The sequence below is a fragment of the Cyanistes caeruleus genome, chromosome 1 (assembly GCF_971803275.1).
Source record: "Cyanistes caeruleus chromosome 1, bCyaCae1.hap1.1, whole genome shotgun sequence".
In the NCBI taxonomy this organism is placed as follows: Eukaryota; Metazoa; Chordata; class Aves; order Passeriformes; family Paridae; genus Cyanistes; species Cyanistes caeruleus.
In genome coordinates this window covers 152,853,393-152,869,732 of record NC_141701.1, presented here as the reverse complement: position 1 = coordinate 152,869,732, position 16,340 = coordinate 152,853,393, and the positions used below count along the sequence as shown (strand labels likewise).

The following is a 16,340-nucleotide window of genomic DNA, read 5'->3' as shown; positions in this document are numbered from 1 at the left end:
TGTGGATGGTTCGGCTGCCCTGTAAGCACAGCAGCGTCTTGGGATGTGTGGGGCTGTCCTGGATCCCTGCGCAGAGGGTCTGTGGTGGAGTGAAGCAAATGCGGTCCATGTTCTGGGTGGAGATCACAGAACAGTTTCAGCTGAAAGGGACATAAAGCCCATCCAAACCCACCTCCCTGTCACAGGCAGAAACAACTTCCACTAGACCTGGCTGCTCCAAGCTCTGTCCAACCTGACCTTGAATGCCTGGGCATCCATAACTTCTCAGGACAACCTGTTCCAGTGCCTTTTGCCAGCCTCACACTGGGACTGGATGCCTGGTTCTAGCATCTTCACAGCCAGTATCAGGAGGAACCAGCACTGTGTTAAGTTCCAAGGTGACAGTAAATGGGGAAATCCTGGATTTCACCAGCTTGTGAGGTGCTACTGAGTCTCGTGAGCTATGGAGCTGTGACAGATGCTGATCTCTGATGGGGGTCAGCCTGGCTCCACAGTGGGCCAGACAAGATGTATGTGATGCTTCTAGGGAGAGTACAGGAGGCAGCAGCCCTGAGCATTGTGCCTTCAGCTCCATCCCTGCTCCTACAGAGGTGGGACTGGCTGGGGGAGGGAGCGAAGGGGCTGTACTGGGTGGTCTGTTTCCTTTCGACTGTAGGAGGGCATTGGAGAGTGATCTCTTCCTTGTGTCTGGCCTGCAAGCCAGAACTGGCCCTGAGCAGAGGTGTGGGCTGCACTTCTTTTCCTCCCTCTAGCTGTTGTGGTGGCTGTGCTGAGAGGAGAGGCTGTGTGGCTGGTACTAGAGGCAGAGCAGCTGCAGGGATCCCCAGCTGCATGCTTGGGTTGGAGGCAGGCCTGGGGGAGTCCAGCCAAAGAGTGGGAGTCGTCTCCTTGCTGAATCTGTTCTATTGCTCGCCAGGCCGTTTATCTGCGCTTGTGTTCTGACCTAAGATGAGGAGAGGCATGTTTTGCCTTAATCCATAATTGTGGAAAAGAACTAGGTTCTAAACATATTTGAAAGTGAGATTGAAACATAAATGAGGGTAGATGGTGGAATACAGAGTGATTTCCTTCCCCCTTTATAAAGGAGAAAAGCAAAGGAAATAGAAAATAAGGAAAATGCCAAAAATAATTATGAAAAGCCCAGGAAAGGGGTGAGCACCACCATGGGTCAGAGCTGGCTTACAGAGTGCAATGGGGGAGATCTATGCTGGGTGTGAAGGGTCTTTCCCTGGTGAAGTCCCTCTGAGAGCTGGCAAGCAATCCAGAGAGGGAGCAGTGCCATGGCAGCCAGGCCAGCGGGGTGGTGGGAGCACGAAAAGCCTCATAGGAGCAGCCAGGAAAGACTTTGACACTTTGTAGATTTTGCAGCCCTTGTTAGGTACTTGCTTACAGTGCGAGTTGAAAGTGACAACGTTACAGCCACCTCCTGGCACCAGCAGGTGTGTGGAGATCTTCATCCTTGCTCGCTTAAACTTCATTCGCTGTTCCTTAGTGCCTGCCGAAATTTGCCTGAAGGATGAAGCGTTTATTACTTGGTTGCCTGATGTATCACCCCCAAGCTCTTTCAATGACCTTCAAAGAGGCCGACTCATTTTCTAAAATAAAGCAGTTTCTGTTCGTTGTTGGAGGGAGCTCGAAACTTTAACTTAAAAACCTTTATCTTTGAGGAGGCAATGGAGAAACATTCCTAACTTTTTACTCGTTCACTGCATCTTAGTCCCCTTTCCAGCAGCTCTCGGAGTGTGCAGCCGTGCTCTCCGAGGGATGGGGAATGCTGAGGAGCAGCCTGGAGCTGCAGTTCTCCTCCTGCCCTGGAGATGGGTCCCTCTGACTGCCTGAGCTCAGATCCAGTTCTGCGGCATGAGCAGGAGCCCCGGGGAACCGGCTCGGAGCAGCTGCCTGGAGACCGTGCAGCTTCCTCCCCCGGTACCCGGCTCTCCCGGCAGGTACCGGGCTGGCTGTGTGGATAAGGTGCTGACTGATGATCAGGTGAGTGGCTGTCTCCTGCAGGTGTCTGATGGAGCATCGAGCACCGGCCGAGCCCCACAGGAGAAAGGATTTAAAGGTGTAGGTGCTTGATTCTCCAATACTCCACTTTTGCGTCCTGCTTTGTGTCGCACCCTCCCATTTCCCCACCCCCAAAAAAGACTTGAAGAACGCAGTTGGAGACTGGCCTCACATCCCTCTCACTAGGTCCCCGCCTTTCCCCAGAGATGTCACAGGTAATGCAGATGCACTAGGACTGAGGGGCAGAAGGAGGAGGTTTCTCTCGGAACAAGGGAGTTGTGCACTGAACCAGCCGACATTGTCCCTTTCATATTTCCCCTATGGGGAGTGGGTTCATCTCTTGCTGTGCAAGGATCCTGCTGCTCGTTTCCCCAAAGCAAGTCCTGCTGGGGCTTTCCCAGGATGCCTGCACAGGATGTCATACAGGGTTGCCTTTTCCTGAGGGTTCGCCCCGTGTTTAGCTGATGAGCTTTGGTGAGGACCATGCCTCAACTCAGCTGCTTTCAGGCTGGGCTTGCAACTCCAGTGAGATCTGGGCAAAGTTGCTTTTAGGCTCTGCTGCCCAGTAGGGAGTCACAGGGTCACTGTGAGAACAACTCAGAAGCACTCAGGTTACACAAAAAACAAAAGTTGGAGCCTGTGCAGGCTCTCTTCCAAAATGTCTTGTCCTTGCTCCATGTGAGTCTTTGTCCAGGTCTGCCTGTGTCTTCACAAGTCTCACAGCAAGTTTTTAGTGCTGCAGCACTATTGTTTTGCATGTCCCTGGCCCCACACCTATGTTCTGTCTTAAGCTATGCATGCCTGTGGGCTAGAAACATTTTATTTTTTTCTTTGTCCTTTCTTCAACCTCTCAAAAAGAGCACTGTAGTGCTTAATGAGCATTCGTGAAAATATTACCAATGCCTGTGTTCTGTTTTCCTGTCTGTGAGAGCAATGGTTTAAGAGTGTGCTCTTCCACTCACATGGAGGAGAACCAGGAGCAGAGCATCCCTGAGGTCTGTTATGAGTGGAGCAGGTTTGAGGGGAGGGAGCTTCTTGGGCAGTGGAGGCTGGCAGCAGCGTGCAGACCTGTGTGTATTCTTCTTCCCATGTTGTGTCCCTTAGCAGCCGTGTTGCCAGGTGGCTGCTCCGGTGCCTCATTAGACACTGTTCCAAATAGAGGCAGGAGCAGTTCAGCACATGGAGGAAAATGAGCTGGTGATGGATAGCCCTGGTGATGCCAAAGCTGTTAAAATATGAACTTGTGATGTACAGCCGGGGTTCCAGAGATGGACTCTCATCCTCTCTGTGCTCAACTGCTATTGTGTGGGGATGGTGCTGGGCTGTGTCACTTCCCTTCTCCGTTTAATCTGAGGTTGGCTGTTGTCTCTGAGTGCTGGCAGCTTGTGGTGGCCTTAGAATCCCTGTGTGGAGGAAAGGAGAGAGCAGATGATCAAAGGTCAGGCAGGCACTCCCCATCAGCAGATGCACTGTTGTTTGAAACTCTGTCATCACTGATATTGCCAGTGATGTAATGGGACCAAGTGTCCATGGCATCCTCGGAGCTGTCTCTATCTTTGCTCTCCCCAGCAAGGGTTGCTACAAATAGTTTGTTTCCTTGTTTTTTTTCTCTCTTTTCATGCTCTGTGTGCTCTGGATTCTTGAATGTAACCAACAATAATGCTACTTTCTTCCTCTCCCCTGCTCAGGATTGTGCTTGGGGGTATGGGAGGTATTCAGACTAAGTGAAAAAGTAAATCTTATATTGTAATCATAACTTCCAGGGCCATACAAAGGGGGTCAGGAGTTATCCTTGGTCTCATCCTTGTCCTCTCCCTGTGTAGCCCTGTATTACCTGATGCCAAACTGGGGAGAGGCAGAAAGACCTTCTGTCTGGTGAGGTGCTACGTGGGGGCTGGCTCGCAGTGCCCCTGGTGCCTGGGAGCTGCTCTGAGGGTGGAGGTCACTGGGATGGGGACAAAAGGTGTGTTCTCACATAAACAATATGCATCAGCCTGGGCTTAAGGCAGGTACCAGTGGTTTGGCCTCCAAGGAAGAGGAGGAGGATGCTTCCATGTGGCCCCACTCAGGGTGTGGGGCTGGAGAAGAGGATGACATGGGCAGAGTGGCCCCATGAGGAATGGCTGCTGCAGGCCACACGCCGTTTTCCCATTAGTGAGTGTTTAGTTCAGCGTTTTAAATAATTGTGTCCTCGGAATGATATTTAAAATCCATTTGGGAGGCAATGAGGCGGGAAAGTGCCTGTGCCATTGTGATGACGCTGCGCAGGCCGTGCCACACATGCATATTACAAACTCGTTACAGGCTCGTTTCCACGCATGCTGCTCCCTCCCCACACAACCTCTGAGGCTCTGAATGCATCTCCCCCACCATGGCTGCAGTGCTTGGCCCTATGGAGACGTTTATTTGACAAGATAGACATGGTGTCCTCTGGAGTGAGAGAAAAGGCACAGCCAGGCCAGGGCAGTTGGACACTGTCTGTGGCAGTAGAGGTGTGTGGGGCATGCCTGGTGATGGAACCAGGAGTCCTGGCCTTCACCTGTGGCCACTTTCTGACCAGCCCTTGGACTTGTGTCACTGCAGGTTCCTGACAATGAAGCCCCAGGGCTTTCAGCTGCTGTGCTCTGGACACCACTGGAGGAGTTGTGTCAGCTGTCCTAGGCTGGCTCTGAAGCTCAGGACAAGCCTGTGTTCCTGAATGTTCATGGGAGATGCACGAGCTGGAGGGACCAGGTGCGAGGGAGCTGAGGGAGCAGCAGCAGCGTCAGCAGCGCTTCTGTGGGGACTGGTTGGGGCTGGTAGGGAGAGTGGCCTCGCTGCTCTCTCTGTTCCTCTCTGACTGCTGTGTGGGCACCCTCTGCTGTCCCCTCCCGCCATGCAGGATAGAAACCATATGTGGGAGGACAAGGCTCCTGATGCCACTCTATCTTCGTCCTGCTGGCCTTGGTGGTGTGAGCAGTATTCAGGCCATATCCTCTACCTCCTGAGCATGTTCAGGCCCTCCTAGCCAGGGTCCCAGCTGTGGCTTTTCTCAGTGCCACCTTGTGACCAAACATTAGTGGGGTGAGGATGAAAGCCCGAGGTGTACTTAAGGACATGTTGGATTCTGACATTTCTGTCTCTTGCTCAGTGACCCAGCTGGCTGCTCTTCTGGATAGGAAATGGATGGCTCTGACACCCTTCTCTCTGCCTGCAGCTGAGGGCTCTCAGTGCCCTCAATGTCCCTGTGGACTTTCCTACTTGGTATCTGTGGGCTTGGAGATGCTGAAGATGGCTGCTTGTGTTTTGTGGGTTTGGGTTTTGTTTGTGTTTGTTTGTTTTCTTGTTTTTTGGGGTTTTTTTGTTGTTGTTGTCGGGTTTTTTGTTTGTAGTTTTGGGTTGGTTGGTTTGCTTGAAGTGGTTTGAGAGATTTTTTTGTTGTTGTTGTTAGCTGTGGGAATGAGAGAAAATGTCCAGGGTAGCTGGTACAGTCAGGAGCAGACCCAGGTCTGTGAAATGCTGAGTGTGAAGACACTGCCTGCCCTCAGCCAGCATGCAGGGGGTAATGGGGTGGGGGACACCTGCAGTCAGGGCGTTCCTCCCAGGGGCCTTTCCTGGATGGCCTTGGGTATATGAACAGTGCTGAGTGTAAGGGCTTAGTCTGGAGTTCTGTTCCCAAGCCCACAGCTGGGGGAGAATGAAGGTATTGGTTCCAGTGGTAGGAACAGCACGAATTGTAAAGACAGGTTAGAGAGGAACTGAGAGTTCTTGGTTTCTCCTTTTCCTCATCTCTTAGGGAGTCTAGGCTTCCTGTACTCAAAGATCCCAAATTCTGAGCCCCTCGCCTGGCTGGAGAAGACTCTGCGAAGCTTGGATGTGGATTCCACAGTGGAGCTGGAGATACAGCCACTGCATCCTTCAGGAAAACAAAGTGCTCCCAGTCCAGCACCAGTGGGATGCTGCAGGTGCTCACTGGCACAGAGCATCTGTGCTGTGGCAACAGGAATGTTTGGCATGATCCCAATCCTGGGACTGGTTCATGGATGTTCTTCAGCTTCAAGGTTCTTGCGTAACTGTTTTCTCTGCATTGGAAACAGCTGCCAAAAGGAACACAAGCAAAGTCTGGCTCCCTGTTTGGCCAGCACCTCCAGCCACACCACAAGGAACTTGATCACAGTTTGGGAGCAATGTGACAGGATAACCTGTGTTGTACAAGCTGCTCTTCTCAGGGCTCACCTCTGTCCTTCTGTATCCTGCCCAGCCCTGTGGGGCTGATTCCCAGAGCAGTGTGTAGTACTTGTGAGGGTCTTTTCATCCCTGTGGAGTTGCCTGTGGGGAAGAGCCTTGTCCTTAGTCCTTTATGACTTCTGACACCAAGTCTGATCCAGGTCTTACCCAAGCTCTCCCTCACCCACCTACCTCCCTGCCATGGTTGCTCCCACCTTGCTCTGCCTCTTTCCCAGTGGGAATGCCATGTGGAGCAGGGGCTCTTTGCAGAGCAAACAAGCACAAGGAGAGCTCTTCCAGGCTGCCTGCCACCCCTCTCCTGAGCCTAGTCTGTGCTGGTGATTGCACCTAGCAGCTGAAAACAAGCTCTTGGGAGGTGGCAATGAGGAGCTGACAAGCCAGGCTATTTATACCAGGTTATTCAGGACTGTGTCTGAGCCCAGCCAGATGCAGGGGAGCTGGAATCCAGGAGCAACCTGCAAAGGAGAAACCCTTGAACAAGAGACTCTTTGCTGCAATAGCTCTTTTACTGCGTGGCTCAGACTCCTCAGGTTAGTTACCTGTGATGGACTGCCATCACCGTCCTCTCTGCTCTGCCACCCAACATTTGCTGCAGCCAGCTCAGTGGAAGTATTCTCACAGTGTGAGGTCCCACCACAGTGAGCACAGCCTGAGCCCACACAGCTGGGAATACCAGCAGAGCCGCCTGGAGCCACTGGAGTGCCGGGATCTGCTGGTCCAGAATGCACTCTTCACTGGAGACCTGGCCATGGTGCAGAAGTACTTCACCAAGAGTGCAGCCATCAATCTCATCATTGAGACCAGGGGCGATGTGCTGCGCTGGACTAGCAGTAAACGTGGTGGGTATGAGGGACTGGGGCATGGGGGGATAGAAAATGCCCAGGATGGGGTCCAAAGATAGGGCTTAAGCACATGAGAAAAATGTTGAAAGGAATCCCCAGCGGTGGAAAAAGGGTGAGGGAAGAAGGACTTGGAAGAACAGATTTAGTGTGAGGAAGGAAGTTTCCAAGGGTGTACAACAAATAGTAGCAGGCTTGCTCAAGCTGGCATGAGGCAGATCTACTGGGAAATAATGAGAATAGGGCCCCTGACATCCTCAGAACTGTCCTGTTAGAGATTGCTGCCATGGATGTGAAATACGTGTGAGGTGGGGGGTGTGTGTGGGTGAAAAGGCATCAGAATGCTGTTCTTCTCCGTGAGATAGATCTGACAAGGGGAGTAGAAATCCAATCTATGAGAAAGGTAGTGGAAGCAAACTTTCCTCAGTGTAAGGAGGCAGGAGCTGATCATTCTTGGTGTTTCTTTCCATCTGTTCATCTCACTGTACCTTGTCCAGGCACATTTTGGGGCTACCACACATACTTCCACACTCTCTGATCCCTTTTACTCAGCTTCTGGTCAACATCATCTATGAGCTTCTCAGTAAGCAATGCAGCTGGTGTGCTCAAGGGAGAGGTGTGCTGGGCAGTCTGGATGTGCCCTTGTTCTCGCTGCTGTCAATTAGTGATGTGGTGCAGGCAGTCTCCCAGAATTTAAGAGCATCAGGTGCTGAAGGCTCTTAACTGTACCACCCTCCTCTACAGGAGGGCTGGTGGCAAAAGCCACCCACACCAGAATGGAAGAGCTGTTGAGGAAACTGCTTTCCCAGATGAGCAGGCCAAGTGTCCTAGTGCTTAGTCAGACAACAGTGTCTTGTGGGGATCCATTCCAGCAAGAGACAAACAGGGTGTGTGGGCTTGCAGATGCACATCCTGCTACTTGTGAGTGGTGAAGATTATTTCCTGAGTTGCAGGATTTGTATAACCCAGGCTTTGAATTGTTACTGTCTACTTAAGAAAGAAATCACTAAAGGAATTACCCTTTGTGTAACTGAGACTTTTTGTCAGTAAAATATGAATTGGGTGTTACAACTCCTGTCTTATGCTAAACTGGCAGACACTGGAGCAGCCAGTTTCTCTGCTTGTAAAGGTTTGTGCCCCAGAGAAAATGGAGCAGACAAGGTAAAACAACCTCATGCAGAGATTTCTCTAATCAACAAATTTCCAAGACATGAAAAACCCAACTAAACAAGATCATTCATCAAGCACAGAGCAAAAATGTGCTGCCAAGTTTATCAGATAAGAATACAGAACAAAAAACAAAACAAACCTTCATGCTATCCAAGGCTTGTCTCTGTATCTCACTGACTGTGTAAGGACAGATTCCTAGAACTGACTCAGTAACCTTAACAGTAGTAGGTTCTAGTGACCTTGTCTTTCCCAGATCACCTCGTTGGGTATTTCAAGGTGCCCAGATGACCTGTAAACTGCCTGAAGTCACTGACACTTACACAGCTTTCTGCCTTCCTGGTGCATGCCTGGGAACCTCAAGCTCTCATGGGATACCTGCTTATATCCTTGGGCAAATAGAGGGTCACATCAGGTGAAAACATCTGCCAAGGGCTTCCCTTTTTTTGCCCTTTTGCAGGCTACATTTTAGTTAGATAAGCTGAAGTCTGCACAGACAGAGCAAACTGGATACTGTCTTCATAGGACTTGCTCATTTATTTTCATTACTGGGAAGGGTAAAGTTCCCTGTCTTACACTCTGCTCTGGTCCCCTGGTGATTGTTGTTTGGTGGTCTAGGGGTCCCTTAACTGGTGTTCAGCTGTGCGATCTGAGTAGTTCTGTGACACAAAATTAGACTGCACTCTACTAGCCTTCCATGCAGTTTGACATGTTCTCTGGATCACAGGGTGTGAACAATCTGTACACAGTGTTAATGCCACGTGAGCAGGGCATGCTCCTCTGTGCCTGAGGTGGGCAGGCTGGCTGTGTGCAGCCCGTGGGGGTCAGAGGAAAGCACCATCTCAGGTGACAGGACTGCAGTGAGCAACTGAGTCAGGACAGTGTCTGAGGACTGAAAGGGAACACTAAAGCTGTGCAGGGGCTTTGTGCAAGGCTGGATATCAAAAAGAAGGAAGTGGGGAGGATCTAAAGGATAATTACATCATTTTTCTCATACTTGTACCTATTTCTGCCATTTCTTTGGCTTTAATTAAAAAGAGCTGTCCTATACCTTGTTTAAAAACCTTCCTAGTGCCAATGGCTCTGGTGCAACTGGTAAATGGGTGTGCAGTGCTGGAGACATGTGTGGAGCCAAGGGGTGAACAAAGGCTTGGAGATGTGTGTGGAGCTTCTGGGGTCATGCTGTTGTGGTCTGGGCAGCGCTGGACAACATGCTGAGTAGGCATGAAACCATTTCCCTCCCTGTTGTCTTAGTGATGTCCTGTCCCCATTTCTACCCTTCAAGCTCCCCTGCCCTTCCTGAGGATTTTCCCTTCGCAACAGGGCACTGCTAAGGTACTGCTGCCTGAGTGGAGAGCCTTTATCAGCCTCTTGGCCCCAGTGCTTGGTCACAAGGTTTCCCAGAATAGAACAGCTGAAACTTGAGTTGTGCCCAGCCTGAGCCAAAGAGTGGGGTGTGACATGTTCCCCCGCCCTGTGGGACACCCTGGGCTGGCAGGCAGACCCTCGGCCCAAACACAGGCTGTTGGTGGGGCTGTGCCTCAGAGCCTGGCTGGGGTGCACCAGCAGGTCCTGCCCTGCTCTCTGAGGCAGGTCTGGTTGGTTGTTATGGGCAGCATCACAGGCAGAAGAGAGGAGAGGCAGCAGCCCATCCGCACGCAGCAGGCGGATGGCCCTGCCCAGGTGTTCTGGCAGGCCCTGCTGGCTGGGGATCAGGGGACCGTAGCCGAGATCCTCAGAGATCCTCACAACAACCTGAGCCCCAATGCTTTGTTTGACACCAGTGACCTGGAAGAGTGGAAGAACTACCGCTTCAACCCCCGCGGGCTGAGTAAGGGGAGCATACGTGGGGCTCAGCCGTGGTGTGTGCTGTGGGGCATGGCTGTGGCTGGGGTTGTGTGTTACAGGTGCTGCTTGTGGCAACAAGAGAATGGGGATGTGGTCAGGTTCTTCTGTGTTCCTTGCGGAAGGGGGTTCTTGTTTCTGAGAGCACAGGGTGCATCCAGAAAACCCAGTCCCTCTCACAGGGATTGTCTTAAATGCTTGGGACCTGCTCTGTGTGTGGCCTGCACCGCGCTGCCGGCTCCCACTGTGGCTTGTGCCAGACTGTCACAACACGATTTAGATCTTTGAGATGGTTCAGTTTGAGCCTGGCCCCATCTGGAAAACACAGACGACCATATACTGCCTCTGCAAGAAGGAGCTGAGAGGATATAGTGTGGAACATGCCATGCAGCCTGGGATGTCCTCCAGCTCACTCGGGGTAGGCAGCAAGCAGCACAGTTTAAGGAACTTTTTTCCTGTAGCATCTGCAGGCTGTTAGCCAGCAAATTACACCAGCAGCAGCAATGGTTTGTGCTGTGGCAGCATCTTTGAGAGTTGGCACATTTCAGTCCCTTGCTCTCTCCTAGGCCCTAGATGTCCATCTCTGCTGTAGCTTGTTGTCTGCACCCTGCTCAGGGCTTGTTTGAGTCTGCTGTGTGTGGCAGCCAGCTCTGACACCTCTTACTGCCTGGTTCCTTGTATTTGTAGGGCTTCACACATAGTGTTTGGCCCAGCCATCTCCCTGCCATCAGCCTTGCTTGCACCCCAGACCCTTCATCCACTGCGCTCCCAACAACAGAAACCCCCATGTACTCGCCTGAGCCACAGGCGAAGGGCACTCTGCCCAGAACAGCCTGTGGGCTGCTGCTCCCTGGAGCTCCCTGTTTGCATGGCTGTGTGACCTGAGAGCCTTCCAGGGATCTCTGCCTTTGCTGGGCCCGTCCAAATGCCGGGATCTTGCAGGGAAGGGACTTGAAATCCCTTGAGGGGAAACACAAGTCTCTCTGGGTGATGTGCATGAGGTACTTCAAGGAAAAGGGCAGGTCTTTGTGCACTGGGACTGCAGTTGGTTCTCTGACCTCTGTTTCCCTGCAGGACTGTGGTCACTGAGCTATCAGCAGGAGCTCACCACACCTCTGCACATCACGGCCAGCCGTGGCTACACCGACTGCCTGCGGCTCCTGCTGCTCCGCGGTGCTGCCGTGGACTTTGCTCCGGGGGGCAAGACAGCCCTGCACGAGGCTTGTGCAGCTGCCAGCACTGACTGCGTGCGCCTGCTGCTCAGCTCTGGGGCTGATCCTGAGGCTGTCTCCGAGGATGGCTACAGGCCCCTGCACCTCTGCAAGAGCTCTGACTCCATTGAGTGAGTCCTGCTTGGGGTGGGGGCACAGCAAACCTCCCTTCCCTTCAAGCCTAATCTCATGTAGGAGGGGTCCCTCCTCATCCCTGAAGGTGGGTTGGTGGGTGCAGAATAGGGGTGGCCTTGGTGCCTGCTCCTGGACCAGGATCGTCTCTGAGGTCAAATGGGTGACTGCAAGCTCATGCCCTTAGCAGATGCAGCTGAGGAGCCAGTGGTCACACTGGAACGCTCAGGGTGTGGTGTTCCTGTGCAGATCCACTGTGTATGCAAGCAGGCAGCAGGTGCAACATTCTAAGAGGTCTGTGCAGAGTTAGCTGAAATTAGGGTGACTGTATCTCTGCTCACCAGTCATCCTGGCTTAAAACCACTGCTCCAGGGCATGAGGAGCAGGGATTTTTGGACTCTGGGGAAAAGCTGTGGGCTGGTGCAGATGTGGGGGCTGGGAGGTAGGATGGGAGGCGGAGATGAGAAATGGTCAGCAAGTCACCTTGGCCCACACAGGTGTGTCCGACAGCTGCTGCAGCATGGTGCCAGTGTGAACAGTCAGACGGAGGAGGAGAACGACACAGCACTTCACGTGGCATCACGGCACGGCCTGGCAGAGCATGTCCAGCTGCTTCTGCACCACGGGGCTGAATTGGAGGTCAAGAACAAGGAGGGGCAAACACCACTGAATGCTGCCTGTGCTCAGCACCATCAGCCCCAGGACATGGACCGCTACTACCGGGTCTGCCAGCTGCTGGTGGAGAGCGGTGCCAGTATCAACACTGCAGACCGGGACCGGCAGCACCCGCTTCACCTGGCCTGCAAGAATGCCAATGCTCAAATTGCAGAGTTACTGCTGGCCCGGGGTGCTAATGTCAATGTCATGAACTACGGTGGCAACACGGCCCTGCACAACATCCTGCAGGTAGCTGCCTACAAGCTGGAGCATCGCCCGGAGCTTGTGGTGCGAGCGCTGCTCAACCACGGAGCCGTCCGCATCTGGCCGGGCTCCCTCCTCAAGGTGATGGGCTCTAGTGGTACCAGGAGTGTGGTGGGAGGGGAAAGCTGTGAACAACATCAGGACCCCCGTGGGCCCTCCTGTCACAGCAGGGCTTGTTCCATGGCAGCCTGTTCACTGTCCTGCCCTGCTCTGCCCAGGGCCTGAGAAGGGAGAACTGGCATTATTGGTGTGGGAATCCCTGATGTTTTCTCCTGAGGTGTGTTTTGCTGTAGGACTCTTCTGCTTCTGTCTGCTTAGCTGTGTGGACAGTATTAACCCAGCTTCCATAATTGCTTGCTTTGGAAAGTGTTGGTCCTTTTCCTCTGAAGATGTTTCTTCTCAGGGGCACACCCTCCAGCTCCTGCTGTCTCTGCAAGACACCAGCAAACAAAGGGTTAATTTCCTGTCTTAATTTCTGAGCAGTGCAATAATTACCCAGCCCGGAGATCAGCAGATTGCTCTCCCCTTTGGGAAAATACAGGAAAATCAACAATTAACACTAATTAATCTCCTATTAACGCCAGATAATGAGGATCACTGGTAGAGCCAGAATAGACTCTGACAGCTACTGCTGGCCTGGGCCATGGGGAGTGGCAGCCCCGAGCGAGGGAAATCTGCCTCTGTGCAGCTTTGCCTGGGTGGGGCGTGCTCCAAAGGCTGCGCTGTTGCTAGGTGCGTGGCATTGGTGTGTCACCTGCACCTACACAAATGTGGGACACACCAGAGGTGTTGTACAAATACTTGTGAAGCCTTCTGGGGCTCTGTGCCGCCCTGGACATGGGCAGAGCACTGCAGATGTCTCTGCAGCCCTGCACCAAACAGGCACGATCCTGTATCCCTGAGACCCTGGTGTGGCCCTCAACAGAGGCATGGTGTACTGTGCTCTGGCTGATCACAAAACGAGTGCCAGTCCCTGTCCTGGAGCAGCTCACGCTCTGACTGCTGAAATGTGAGGGAAAGGAGCCTGGTGTAAAGCAGAGTGTTGGTGTTTATGAGCTACTTGCAGCAGTGAAGCTGATGGAGATCATCATCCCAGCCATGTACGATGGCCCCTGTGTCTGAGGAGAGACTGTGGGGTCCCGGTTGTGCTGAAGGTAGCCATGCTGTGCATGTTGAGTGATGCCTCTGTCCTCCTCTTTGCAAGGAGGGATGCTTGGTGCTTCCTACTTGCAGTGGTTTTCCTCTGCTGGGTCAGCATGAGGGAAGAACAAGAGTTCACCAGATTCACCACATCTGGATTGAGCAGTACTTTAGGAGGTGACAGTGGGGCTTCCAGGATTTTACCCAATGATGCTGATCACCTGCTCTTGATGCCTTAAGTTTTAGCTTTCATATTTGTTGGGAAGGATGAAAAAGGGAAACCTTATGAATGTGATTGTTTAGCAAAAGATTCCAAAATATGAAGCCTAGAATCGAAGTAGAAATGAGAGCTAGCTCTGAGTCATGGGATACTAAGTTAATAAATATCCAAAGAACAATAGCCTTGCCAGCTAAAGGAGAATCCCTGTTGGTGAAACAATGTCCTGCAGATAGAGAATCCAAAGGTCAAACAGCAAGAGAAGAATTTGTAAAGCTTTCAGAGTCTGAAATGTAACGCTGTATGGTAATATAGTAGTTCTTATAGGGTATATGTAAATTTCTAGTGGGTGTGTCTCGTAGTGATTGGTTACTGGGAATTAGAATATTCACTATAGAAAAAGATGTATTGGATTGTAACAGGAACTTTGCTGTCTTGTATTCTCCCCACTCTCTTGTGTTCCCTCTTTCTCCTCTCTTGTTCCCCCCTCTCCCTTAAGCCTCCCTTGCTTAGGGAGACTCCCTTGCTCTTATTTTCCTCCCTCTCTCTTTAACCTCCCTCCCTTCTCTTGCTCTCTCCTCCCTGGCCACATGTAGGCCGAGGCTGGTGGCGGACACGGGGCTTTTCCTCCCTTTACCCATATAATAAATCGCTTCTACCTGAACAGCTTGACCCTGGAGAAGTCTCTCACCGCGAGTGAGTGTTTTGTACATCAATACATATTTTCCAGATTCTGTACTGCATTGATATATAACTCTGAACTTCATAGAAAGTTCTAGTGAGTTCTCCTCACAGCTCAGTCAGACACAACAATCCTTCTCCAGCCCGAGAACCAAGGATACCATAGCAGCTTCAGGCCCAAAAAGTACAAAGAGCAGCAAATTGAGTAGAGCAAACTGGAGGATGTGACTTCATAACCTGAAGCTGTAATTGGACAATTTACCCTAATATGTAAATGGACCAAAACTGATAAAAGTGTGAAGACTTGTGACCTGTCATCCATCCTGGGTGTAGCCTCAGCTAGGCTCTTGTATTGCCCAAGGTGTATCCTTTGAAGACCTTTTTAATAAATACCTACTTTATTCCTTTAACACTGTCTAGCCTCTGTTCCAGGTGGCCTCTCAAGGCGTGACTCTCTCCCTGGCCAGGTGCTGCGGTACTGCCACACCTGCCCGCGTGTCATCGAGGTCCTGGTGAACAGCTACACCCACGTGCGTGTCTCTGAGGACTGGGTGGAAGCAGTTCCAGTAGAGGTTGTACAGGTAAGGGAACAAATGCTGGCTGCAGAACACATGTCCGGGTTCTGATGGGTTGCTGTGGTATCTGGGCCTGGAGAGGGTTGGGTGGAGCTGGGGCTGGCCATGCAGGGTTGCAGGACGCAGGGATGGTGCTGTTGGGAACAGGGAGGATGCTCCATAGTGAGGCAAGTGCATGTCTGGTTCTACCTCTTGTCCCAGGGTGATATCTTCAGTTTTGCATGCCTCTGGTCCTTTCTTCTCTCTGTAGAAATACCCATGTTTCTACCAGTCGCTTTTCTCGCTGGGACACAGACCTCGCTCCTTGCAGCACCTGGCTCGCTGCACTCTCAGGATCCTCCTGGAAGGCCGGCTGCTTCTGGTCCTGTCCCAGCTACATCTGCCAAGTGCCCTGCACCAGTTCCTGCTGCTCGGCTTTGAGGACGTTCTCTACTAGGGGTGGCAGTTCCAGTCCTGCTGTGCCTCTCTGTGCAGGTGTTCCACCCCTGCCAATGCAGTCTGTGCTTTCCCAACTACCGCCTTCCCCTCACCCCACTCCTGCCTGGCCACACCAGCTCCCTGTGCCAAGCCTGTTGCTGTGTCCCAGTCCCAGCCAGCCTTGTACTCTGCGCCATGCACCTGTTTTGGAGCATTCTGTTTGTTCATACTAATCCAGACAGACTCCAGGCCAACAAAAGGAGGTATGGGAATTAGGGCATGTTGTGGTACAAGGAGCAATGACACTGCATGGATCGCAGGCTTAGTAGTAGGATATCAGTTTCCCTCTCCCAAATCCAAATACTCTAGCCTGTACTAGGCAGCACTGGTACACTGGGTGATTGCTGTGATGCTGTCTTTAGTAAAGTTGCTTAGTCTGTACCCAAAGGTGTTTAGAATAAATCCTGTTCTCTTTATACTTACCTGAGCATGACTTCTACATTTCTTTGAAAACTGTCCTGACAGACCACACCCACCATGGGTGGTGGGATACGCACTCAGACCTGTGCATCCACCTGCTTCTCAAGGGAAATGTGTGGTAGGTGTTCCAATCAAACCCCTTTCATGAAGGTAAAATGTCTGTGTTATCTGGCTCAGGAGCCTGGGACAGGATGGCTGTACCTCGCTGCTGGGTGAGGAGGAATGTGTGTCCTGAGAATGCTGCTCCCCTGGGCAGAGAGTAACCAGCACCCAGAGCACTGTGTAGGGTCACACTGTGGCCTGGGCTGCACCACACCCTTGACAAGGTAAAGGGAAATGTTTTATCTTGTGACTTCAAGACACAGTTATAAAGCAAAGGAAGCACTATCCATCCTTTAAAGATCTGCTGTAAGCAAACTCCATTGCTGCTTCTGGCTCAGGGAGTATCTTGGGCACCACAGCTGTGGCTGGCAGAGGTACC

General features: G+C 52.0%; 1 protein-coding gene and 1 long non-coding RNA gene across 5 annotated transcripts; both read left to right on the top strand.

Annotated features, from left to right (window-relative positions):
* Window positions 1–113: 113 nt before the first annotated feature.
* Window positions 114–4,710, top strand: LOC147656074 (uncharacterized). Its single transcript, XR_015280338.1, has 2 exons — window positions 114–4,499; window positions 4,591–4,710. It is a non-coding gene; the product is annotated as an uncharacterized LOC147656074 (long non-coding RNA).
* Window positions 4,711–5,782: 1,072 nt separating this feature from the next.
* ASB10 (ankyrin repeat and SOCS box containing 10) lies at window positions 5,783–15,861 on the top strand. 4 transcript variants are annotated; one of them, XM_023922103.2, is made up of 6 exons: window positions 5,783–6,764; window positions 6,856–7,073; window positions 11,160–11,427; window positions 11,926–12,430; window positions 14,855–14,968; window positions 15,213–15,861. In XM_023922103.2, the coding sequence occupies exons 1-6, from the start codon at window positions 6,661–6,663 to the stop codon at window positions 15,396–15,398; spliced, it is 1,395 nt and encodes a 464-aa protein (XP_023777871.1). In that variant the 5' UTR covers window positions 5,783–6,660; the 3' UTR covers window positions 15,399–15,861. The 4 variants fall into 4 exon arrangements, 3 of the variants coding, with proteins under 3 accessions (XP_023777871.1, XP_086723939.1, XP_023777870.1); XM_086867813.1 differs by having other exon boundaries at window positions 6,662–7,073; XR_002862309.2 differs by lacking the exons at window positions 5,783–6,764; window positions 6,856–7,073 and adding an exon at window positions 9,675–10,071 and having other exon boundaries at window positions 14,820–14,968.
* The last annotated feature ends 479 nt before the right edge of the window (window positions 15,862–16,340 follow it).

Bases quoted from the DNA above. Each gene is read 5' to 3' on its own strand.
- ASB10 (XM_023922102.2), top strand. From the start codon at position 9,702: ATGTTCCCCCGCCCTGTGGGACACCCTGGGCTGGCAGGCAGACCCTCG. The intron at 10,072-11,159 runs GTAAGGGGAGCA...GTTTCCCTGCAG, and splicing joins CTTCAACCCCCGCGGGCTGA to GACTGTGGTCACTGAGCTAT. The intron at 12,431-14,854 runs GTGATGGGCTCT...CTCCCTGGCCAG, and splicing joins GGCCGGGCTCCCTCCTCAAG to GTGCTGCGGTACTGCCACAC.